The sequence below is a fragment of the Podarcis bocagei genome, assembly GCF_964188305.1.
Source record: "Podarcis bocagei genome assembly, chromosome: 6".
Lineage (NCBI taxonomy): Eukaryota > Metazoa > Chordata > Lepidosauria > Squamata > Lacertidae > Podarcis > Podarcis bocagei.
The window spans coordinates 93,611,723-93,622,446 of NC_138130.1; the positions used below are offsets into that span (position 1 = coordinate 93,611,723).

The window sequence follows — 10,724 nt, forward strand, 5'->3', positions numbered from 1 at the left end:
AGATACCAATAATTTCCCTTCTTCTCTTTCTATGCTTCACTTTGCATATCATAAATCCCTGCATATTTTACATAAACGAAACCATTCACTATTCCATTATTACATCCATCAAAACTTATTTACACTGTTGAATTTATCTTAATGCTGCCAACGTTTTCAAGTGTACACAATCTCCCCCCATATATTCAATAAACATTTTCCAATCTTCTTTAAACGTATGTTCTCCTTGTTCTCTTATTCTATATGTTAGGTACGCAAGCTGCACTTATTCCATCAGTTTAAGTTGCCATTCTTCTTTAGAATGTTTTACTTGATCGGGGGGGGGGGGAGTTGCCCCCTTGCCCCCCCCCCGGCTATGCCCATGTCTTGCCCCCATGAATCAAATTGCTGAGACTAAAGATCCACAACTTCCCACAGCCAGGTATGTCTTCTCCTCTCCAGCTCCCCCCCCCCCCGCAAGCAATCAGAGACTGCACCTGTGTGTCTCTCTTTGCTTCTCCCGCTACATGCCTCTCCTGGTTCTGGGAGACCAAACAGGAAGACAGCTTGTCACAGCAGGATGGGGAGACACCATAATAATATTAATAATAATTTATTATTTATACCCCGCCCATCGGGCTGGGTTTCCCCAGCCACTCTGGGCGGCTTCCAATTGAATATTAAAAACAACACAGCATCAGACATTAAAAACTTCCCTAAACAGGGCCACCTTCAGTTGTCTTTTAAAAGTAAAATAATTGTTTATTGCCATGACATCTGCTGGGAGGGCATTCCACAGGGCAGGGGCCACTACTGAGAAGGCCCTCTGTCTGGTTCCCTGTAACCTCACTTCTCGCAGCGAGGGAACTGCCAGAGGGCCCTCAGTGCTGGACCTCAGTGTCCGGGCTGGATGATGGGGGTGGAGACGCTCCTTCAGGTGTACAGGACTAAGGCCGTTTAGGGCTTTAAAGGTCAGCACCAACACTTTGAAATGTGCTCGGAAACGTACTGGGAGCCAATGAAGATCTCTCAGGAGTGGTGTTATGTGGTCTCGGCGGCCACTCCCAGTCACCAGTCTAGCTGCTGCATTCTGGATTAATTGCAGTTTCCAAGTCACCTTCCAAGGTAGCCCCATGTAAAGTGCATTGCAGTAGTCCAAGTGGGAGATAACTAGAGCATGCACCACTCTGGAAAGATAGTCTGTGGTCAGGGAGGGTCTCAGCCTGCGTACCAGATGGAACTGGTAGGCAGCTGCCCTGGACACAGAATTGACCCCTGAGCCTCCATGGACAGCTGTGAGTCCAAAATGACTCCCAGGCTGCACACCTGGTCCTTCAGGGGCACAGTTACCCCATTCAGGACCAGGGAGTCCCACACACCTGCCTGCCCCCTGTCCCCTGTCCCCTGTCCCCCAAAACAGTACTTCTGTCTTGTCAGGATTCAACCTCAATCTGTTAGCCGCCATCCATCCTCCAACTGCCTCCAGGCACTCACACAGGACCTTCACTGGTTCTTCTTCACAAGGCTTCTTCACAAGCCTGACCCATCTCTGCCTCTCACCATCCTTCCTCTCCTGCATCAGCTTCTGCCCAGATTGTGGACACTCCTCAATCCCTAGGCCCTGCTACCTCTTCAGTCACTTAGCTCGCACCACCACTATTTCTGTTTCTTTGTTTAAGGCAGCCTTCCACAACCTGATGCCCTCTGGCTGATTTGAACTACTGCACATTTCCCATCTCTCTCAGCCCTGCTACCATGCCGGCTGGGGCGGGGGAAAGATTTGATTAAACAAATCGTTAATTATTCTTCACTCGCAGGTTTCTCAAATGCTTTGCGGCAAAAAAAAAAGTTAGCAACTGAGAATGTTCTGAAATGTACCCCAAGTGTGTTGGTTGGTTGGCTTGGCCAGTTGGCATGCTTGCTAAAGCCCTAAACAGCCTCGGCCCAGTATACCTGAAGGAGCGTCTCCACCCCCATTGTTCAGCCCGGACACTGAGGTCCAGCTCTGAGGGGCTTCTGGTGGTTCCCTCACTGCGAGAAGTGAGGTTGGAGGGAATCAGGCAGAGGGTCTTCTCAGGGGTGGCTCCTACCCTGTGGAATGTCCTCCCACCAGATGTCAAAGAAATAAACAACTATCTGACTTTTAGAAGACATCTGAAGGCGGCCCTGTTAAGGGAAGCTTTTAGTATTTGATGAATTCTTGTATTTTAATTTTTTGCTGGAAGCCGCCCAGAGTGGCTGGGGAAACTCAGCCAGATGGGTGGGGCATAAATAATAAATTATTATTATATATGAACTATGCTTTCTGTTTAACTCGGATTTGTTGCACGATGGGCAAGAAGTGAATTAGAACCTCTCTGCATCTCTAAGGATAGATCTACAACTTGGCCAAAAGCAATTCTGGAGATGTAAAGCTCCGGTTGGAGGCAGGAATTCACCAGTTGCTGGAAACCACAGGAGGGAAAATGCTCTTTTGTTTGGATCCTGAATGCGGGTTTCTCACAGACATCTGGCCTGGCCACTTTGAGAACATGATGCTGGACTTAGATGGACCATTGGCCTGATCCAACAGGCTTGTCTAAGGTTCTTATGTGCTTAAATAAAAGCTGTGATTGACTAAGCAATTCAAACCTACATGCTTATTCTTTTGGCCTTTAAGTGGCATTGTATATTGTATTGTTGGTTTATTGCTATGGCCCTTGGCTGACGCAAATAAAGATTCATTCATTCATTCATTCATTCATTCATTCATTCATTCACCCTGCATCCATTTTGTAGGCATCTAAAATGTGTAACACACCCTCATGAACAAGTAGGAATAAAAGGAGGGAAATGTTCCTCTTTAACACTGCTTAACAATCACAAAACACACTGAGCTGGCGCTGGGTGGACAAACGTCAACATATTAGCATTTATAACTGGAACACTGACTCATTTGCTAAATAAGTCTGAGCGATAGTTTTCTTTCCTACTTGAAAACGTGCTCTGTGTGCCAGCTTTTTGATTACTAAACGCTTGTCATGGACTAAAAACGCTGTAATTACAAATGTATGCCGCTAAGTTAATCTCAGGAAATGCCACCAAACCGAAAAATATATTTTAGCCTGCAGTCCTGGCACCATCAAAGGTACTTCAGTGTAGCTTGTTCATCCTGGCTCACCTGCGGCTCAACCAGCTGAGCTGAATCTGGCTGAGGCAAGGCCAGAACATTTCACCTGCCCGCTTGGCAAAGAACACTATTTTAAAGGCTTGCTTTCCCTCTACCAGGCATAGGAAGAGCAACAGCCCTGCTGGTTTACATCTGATGTAAATTTACACCAGCTTCTTGTACATAGGAAAGCTACATGGGTCTGGTTGGCTTATAATTCTAATACTAATGCTAATACTAACACTAATACTACTACTACTACGACTACTACTAATTTATTATTTATACCCCGCCCATCTGGCTGGGTTTCCCCAGCCACTCTGGGTGGCTTCCAACAGAACAATAAAATACAATAATTATTAAACATTAAAACTTCCCTAAAAGGGCTACCTTCAGATGTCTTCTAAAAGTTTGGTAGTTGTTTTTCTCTTTGACATCTGGTGGGAGGGCATTCCACAGGGCGGGTGCCACTACCGAGAAGGCCCTCTGCCTGGTTCCCTGTAACTTGGCTTCTCGCAGTGAGGGAACCGGCAGAAGGCCCTCGGCGCTGAACCTCAGTGTCCGGACAGAACGATGGGGGTGGAGATGCTCCTTCATGTATACTGGAACGAGGCCGTTTAGGGATTTAAAGGTCAGCACCAACACTTTGAATTGTGCTCAGAAATGTACTGGGAGCCAGTGTAGGTCTTTCAAGACCAGTGTTAAATGGTCTCGGCACCCAGTCTACTTTTAATTTTTCTTCTTTTTTTCCTCCTGGAGGTTAGCTACCCCTGACTTAAGGGCTCCTTGCTGCAATGTGCTTGAAGTACAGTGGTGCCCCGCAAGACGAATGCCTCGCAAGATGGAAAACTCGCTAGACGAAAGAGTTTTCCGTTTTGGAGGTGCTTCGCAAAACGAATCTCCTATGGGCTTGCTTCGCAAGACAAAAATGTCTTGCGAGTTCCTGCGGGTTTCCCCACCACCACCTTTTTCTAAGCCGCTAAGCCGCTTATCAGCTGATCCGATAAGCCGATAAGCCGCTAAAAGCCGCTAAAAGCCGCTAATAGCGCTAATCCGCTAATCCGTCAATGGGCTTGCTTCGCAAGACGAAAAAACCGCTAGACGAAGAGAATCACAGAACGGATTCTTTTCGTCTTGCGAGGCACCACTGTATCTAATTTAAGGCAGTCTCTAAAAATGGCAGCATATACCAGGAATATTTGCACCATAGGGAGGCATGGCTAGAGCAGTTACCCATATCTGCCTTCTTGTTTCTGTTATTCAAATACAGGGTTGTTATTTTTTCAGTTCAGTGCCACAAGTTCAGGACTGTGCATCAGTCTTTTTCTTTTTTTCTAGTGTTTGATCAGGGATGATAGCCAGACAAAAGAAATGAGTGTGCACATCGCGGACAATGAACCCCTTATCTTGCCACTTCTAACTCTCAAAAAAGCTATTATATATCACCAGCTTGGGGGTGAATTTAGGCATTGATCTAATTCTCTTTTGCCCTGTCTTTTGTTTTTTTCTTGGGATGGGAAAAGTAAAGATTCAAAACAAATAAATAATCCTGTACAACTAGAATCAGAGATCAGAAATCTACCATTACTGATAGATCTCTGGTGACTGAGTTTATTGTCATTTGCTAAAACCACCTTGTTCCAAAAGAGTCACAAAAAGTGGTTTCTGGGTCAATTTAAAGACACACACAAAAATCAACGCAGTGCACTTTGCTTACTATAAAAATTGCTTGATATTTGCAGCTTTCATTTCTGTCATAAACGCCTTCTTCATCTTCTCGTGAGAACCTGTTGCTGGCAAATGACCTTCAGGTTTACTCAGCCATCCTGCAAGATAGACCAGAGAGAGCTGCAACAACTGCAACTGCCATCACAGAATCACAGAATTGTACATTTGCAAGGGACCCCAAGGGTCTTCTAGTCCACCCGTCTGCTTAAAAACATGGAATCCAACATGGCGGTGGCAGTGTCAACTCATTGACTGAAGACCCAAATCCTAGACAGACATGGCTTAAAGGCCATTTGCTTGTTACAGAGTGAGTTTTATCCATACAACCGTTGAGGTTCATAATGTTAACCATGCATTCACCTTCATGGAATATGAAAAAATGCCAGAGGAAATCCATTCATTTTTACTGATTGCTAAAATTTCAGAAACTGGGAAGGCTGGGGAGAGAAACATTTTCCCCTACTAATTTGTTTCTTTGTCCTCTCCTTCTATAGTCTTTATTTTTTAAAAAATAAATAAATTGTAAGCTCCTTTGGGGCGAAGGCATACCATTTTGGTTTGTTCACCTAGGGTTAATGTCCACCAGACATTTGAAGCACAGTTAAAGCACAATCCCCCCCCCCACAAAAACCCTAGGGGCTGTAGTTCACCCCTCATGAAGCTACATTTCCCAGCACCCTTAACAAGCCACAATACCCAAGATTTTTGGGGATAAGACATGAGATTTAAATTGTGTGCATACAGCCTTTGTAAAGGGTTTATTTATGTGCATTGGTTCTAGTGTAAATAAATAGCAAGCGGGACCCTGCAACGAAATGTTGCAGTGTGAAGTGCTTCCATTCAGGAATCCAAAACACAAGGAACCCACTGAGCATGTCCAGTTCTCATGGGTTTGTTTTTGAGGTGCCCCACAGGGTTTTTTTGTCCCCAAAGCCTGACAATACTGAGTGTATGTATGTGGGGCCATTAGGCTCCATAAGCAATGAGAGTCTCCCCTTGAAGACGCAAAGGGATGGAAGTAGAGAAGTTTGAAATGATTTTAACACAGAGAAATTGAATTTTGTTTTTGTTCTGTTCTGTTTAAAGCAAAGCAAATGTGCCTTTAACGGGCAAGAGAACAGACAGACAAGCAATGCCTTGGCACATCAGATCAAAGATCCACCTGCAGTCCAGTCCACCTGCATGTTTACTCAGAAGTAAGTCCCTTCAGCATTCAAGGGGGCTTACTCTCAGCAGGTAAAGTGCAACCACAACCAAACCAACCCCGCCAAACCCACAAGCAAGACACAAAAACAGCACTCTGTCCTTAACAACCAGCACTCAAAGGTATTTTGCTGCTGTATGCAGAGGTTCTCTTGAATGATCACAACTTGTCACTGTTGACTTTGCCCTCCGTGAATCTTTCCGCTTTTTAAAAGCCACTGACTTATGCTGCTGAGCGAATACCGCAAATCCACTTTGCCTGTTCTTAGTAAGCTGCAAGAGAGGAAGGCGAGAGCTTTCCATGTCTTTTTTTTTTTTTTAAAAAAAACAACCTCATCTGTTCAAATCTTTAAAGAAACAAAGCTTCTTACTTGCAAACTAAAACAACTTTTTTTTTTTTAAAAAAAAAAACTTTCTTCTTCCCCCTCCTAACAAGTTCCAGGAGGAGAACTCGCTCCCTGGAATGCGAAGGCAATTATTTCCCTCCCGTAATGAGTGGCAGAGCAGCAGCGCATGCAATTCGACCTCCAGCCTCCTCCTCTCCAAGCCCTTTTGCAGATAAAACGAGACTCTTGGCTCAGCCAGCACCATACCAATGAGGAATCCGAGGAGAAACACGCCAACTGCCACCCCCACGGCCAGCACCCAGGAACGGCTCCTGTTGCCCCTTGCGTAGGTGGGCTCGGTGGCAGCATGCAGGGAGCTCCACATCCTTCCTGTTGCAAAAGAAAGCTTTCCCAGGCTCTGGATTCCGCCTGGCCTCTTCCAGTCCCCTGCCACATATACAGAGAGAGAGAGAGAGAGAGAGAGAGAGAGAGAGAGAGAGAGAGAGAGAGAGAGAGACTCTGTACAAGGGGGCAAAGTCCTCACACTTTTCCTCCGCACAGATCTCGACTCCTCCTGCAGGCTACGAAGAGGGCAGGCAGAGACGAGAAGGATCCTCTGCAAACCAGGCTCCAAGTACTGTACCGCTGCCAAGGTCTGCGGCCTGGCACTGCCATTCCTTCGCTCGGGAGGAGAGCAAAGCCAGGAACAGGTGTCTTCTCAGGCTGAGGCCACCGCTGTCCCACCGGGGATGCTCTGGAAGGGCTGGGCTGGTTTGGCAGCCTCGGTTTTGGCAGCATCCGTTGTCAATTAATGAGAGGTGCCCTTCAGGAATAAATGAATTTGAAAAACAGGCAAAGGTGTTGGCCGTCATAAATATAGGGATGGGGAAACGGTGGCAACCCAGATGTGGGCAGACTCCAATTCTCATCTGTACCAGCCAGTATGGTTAATAGTGAGGGACGCGGGTGGCGCAGTGGGTTAAACCACGGAGCCTAGGACTTGCCGATCAGAAGGTCGGCGGTTCGAATCCCCGCGACAGGGTGAGCTACCGTTGCTCTATCCCAGATCCTGCCAACCTAGCAGTTCGAAAGCACATCAAAGTGCAAGTAGATAAATAGGTACCACTCTGGCGGGAAGGTAAACAGCGTTTCCATGCGCTGCTCTGGTTCGCCAGAAGTGGCTTAGTCATGCTGGCCACATGACCCGGAAGCTGTACGCCGGCTCCCTTGGCCAATAAAGCGAGATGAGCACCGCAACCCCAGAGTCGGCCACAACTAGACCTAATGATCGGGGGGTCCCTTTACCTTTACCTATGGCTAATAGTGAGGGATGTATTCCTTTATGATGGATTAAAGAGGACATAGACAGGAAGGGAGTCTGCCTTTCTATGTGTGGATAAATGATAAGATATATATACAATATAAATATGACAGAGAGTCTTTTAAGTTACTCTTTTTTATTACTTTTGCTCTTTTTCTTTTCTATACAATTATTCAGGGAAGTTTTTAATGTATGACATATTAGTGTATTTTTGGTCTTTGTGGAAGCCGGCCAGAGTGGCTGGGGAAACCCAGCCAGATAGGCGGGGTACAAATAATAAATCATTATTATTATTATTATTGTGTTTTGTATTTTCCCTAGGGAGTTGTTGTTTTTAGTCGTGTCCGACTCTTCGTGACCCCATGGACCAGAGCATGCCAGGCACTCCTGTCTTCCACTGCCTCCCGCAGTTTGGTCAAACTCATGCTGGTAGCTTCGAGAACACTGTCCAACCATCTCGTCCTCTGTCGTCCCCTTCTCCTTGTGCCCTCCATCCTTCCCAACATCAGGGTCTTTTCCAGGGAGTCTTCTCTTCTCATGAGGTGGCCAAAGTATTGGAGCCTCAGCTTCAGGATCTGTCCCTAGGGAGAGCATTGCACAAATGGGGAGCCACTGCAGAAAAGGCCCCATTCTTGTGTTGCCACCCTCTGGACCTCTCATGGAGAAGACACACAGAGAAGGGCCTCAGAAGATGATCTCAGAGTCCAGATCAGTTCATGTGGGGAGCGGCAGCCCTTGAGGCACTGTGGTCCTGAGCCATTTAGAATCCTATTTTGGCATTATGTGGTATAAAGTAATTATAATAATAGGTGTTTTGCAGAGCCCATTTTCCTTTTTTTTTTTTAAAAAAAAGATATTTATTGAGAATTTTTTTTAATATAAGAAAAAATAAAAATAAACATACAAAATAATAAGCAGTTAAAAACACACATTAATTTTCAATAACACAACTTCCATACCCTTATTTCCTCCGACCTCCGCATACTTCCCTTCTTTGTATTCCATTTCAGTTTGTTAGTTCAGCAAATCCTTACCATTAAACTTTTACCCATTTATAATCCTTTTTTCATATCTCCTAAAGCATTACAGCTGGAAACCGCTTAGTTTCTATCCAACATCTTTCTAACATTCATTAATTTTACAATATTTCTTTAAGTAGTCTTTAAATTTCTTCCAGTCTTCTTTCACCGACTCTTCTCCCTGGTCTCGGATTCTGCCAGTCATCTCAGCCAATTCCATGAAGTCAACCATTTTCCAAGTCAGAAATAAATAAATAGGCAGCACTGTGTACTGATTTGTGTCAGACTAAGACCTGAGAGACAGGATTCAAATTCCCACTTGGTCATGAGGCTCGCTTGGGTCACAATCACTGCCTCTCACCCTGGCCTACATCACAAGGTTGTTGTGGCGATGGGGAAGAACCACATGCATGACGACCACTTACAGTTCCTTGGAGAAAAAGGTCGATTATAAATGCAATGTTTAAAGACCAAATACAATACAGTGTCTTGCATTCTGCCTTCCTATGGCTCCCATTAACCTTGTATGTTCAAGGAGGCTGCAGGCCTGTTTGTTTTATGAGCCTTTCTTGAGTGAAAGAGAAAACCATAGTTCCGTTGGTAGAACATGGTGGGTTCAAGCCCCACACTGGGCAAAAGATTCCTGCATTGAAGTGGGTTGGGCTAGATGACCCTTGTGGTCCCTTCCAACCTTAAAAAGGTAGGTAAAGGGACCCCTGACCGACTCGTGTCCGACTCTGAGGTTGCGGCGCTCATCTCGCTTTATTGGCCGAGGGAGCCGGCGTACAGCTTCCAGGTCATGTGGCCAGCATGACTAAGCCACTTCTGGTGAACCAGAGCAGTGCACCGAAACGCCGTTTACCTTCCCGCCGGAGCAGTACCTATTTATCTACTTGCACTGACGTGCTTTCAAACTGCTAGGTTGGCAGGAGCAGGGACCGAGCAACGGGAGCTCACCCCGTCACGGGGATTTGAACCGCCAACCTTCTAATCGGCGAGTCCTAGGCTCTGTGGTTTAACCCACAGCACCACCCACGTCCCTTCCCCTTCCAACCTTACAATTACACTATTTTATGATCCCTTATTTAATTCTAGGAAGCAAGCAAGCAAAGGAAGCAGCTTTCAATTTCCACTAATGTTTCAAATTTACCACTAGATGGCAGGAATACACCACGAACAATCGCTGCCATCATTCCCTGCTTTCTGGGCTTTTAAATAAGAAATTATCAGTTACAGAAAACCGCTTCCTTCCCTGCTCAGGCTTGTAACACGGTGATCTATGGGGCAGCCCACCTTTCCTGCCTCCCCTCCCTCTGTGGTACATTTGTCAGCTGCCTGCCTTTCCTCCCAACCTTAGAACCAATATGGTTATAGCTGTGTTGGATGTTTGCCTGCTAACAACTGTAGGGGCGCAGTGCTTTTTTTTTTCTAAAACAAAGTTTAGGGGTACTCTCATTTTCCTACTCATACTGAAATACTGCCCCTCAATGAGTACTTTAATCCGGGTGGCGCTGTGGAGCCTAGGGCTTGCCGATCAGAAGGTTGGTGGTTCGAATCCCCGTGATGGGGTGAGCTCCCGTTGCTTGGTCCCTGCTCCTGCCAACGTAGCAGTTCGAAAGCACACCAGTGCAAGTAGATAAATAGGTACCGCTCCGGTGGGAAGGTAAACGGCGTTTCCATGCACTGCTCTGGTTCGCCAGAAGCAGCTTAGTCATGCTGGCCACATGACCCGGAAGCTGTACGCCAACTCCCTCGGCTAGTAAATCAAGATGAGCGCCGCAACCCCAGAGTCGGCCATGACTGGACCTAATCGTCAGGGGTCCCTTTACCTTTTAACTTGCATATGTCTTTTGTAAACTGCTTTGAGATGGATTTTGTTTTTGTTTTAGAATCAAGCAGTGCATAAATTTTATGAAACAAACAAACAAAATATCTCCACACTTCGCTTTAAGAAATAAAATAATGAAAGCTGAATGTTTTTGTGACAGGCAGCACACAGG

The 10,724-nt window shown here is 45.9% G+C and overlaps 1 protein-coding gene across 3 annotated transcripts in view; it reads right to left on the reverse strand.

Annotated features, from left to right (window-relative positions):
- Nucleotides 1-6,857, reverse strand: part of LOC308588721 (glutamate carboxypeptidase 2-like) — a 60,909-nt gene extending 54,052 nt beyond the window's left edge. Inside the window, exons 1-2 of one of the 3 annotated variants that reach the window (XM_081197344.1) lie at nucleotides 6,652-6,857; nucleotides 4,845-4,953 (exon numbers count right to left, since the gene is read on the reverse strand). In XM_081197344.1, the coding sequence (XP_081053470.1) occupies nucleotides 4,845-4,953; nucleotides 6,652-6,769 (227 nt within the window). In that variant the 5' untranslated portion in view covers nucleotides 6,770-6,857. Of the gene's footprint in view, nucleotides 1-4,844; nucleotides 4,954-6,281; nucleotides 6,301-6,646 lie in introns of those variants that run through there. The other 2 variants (XM_081197345.1, XM_081197346.1) reach the window with 2 other exon arrangements.
- Between the last annotated feature and the right edge of the window lie 3,867 nt (nucleotides 6,858-10,724).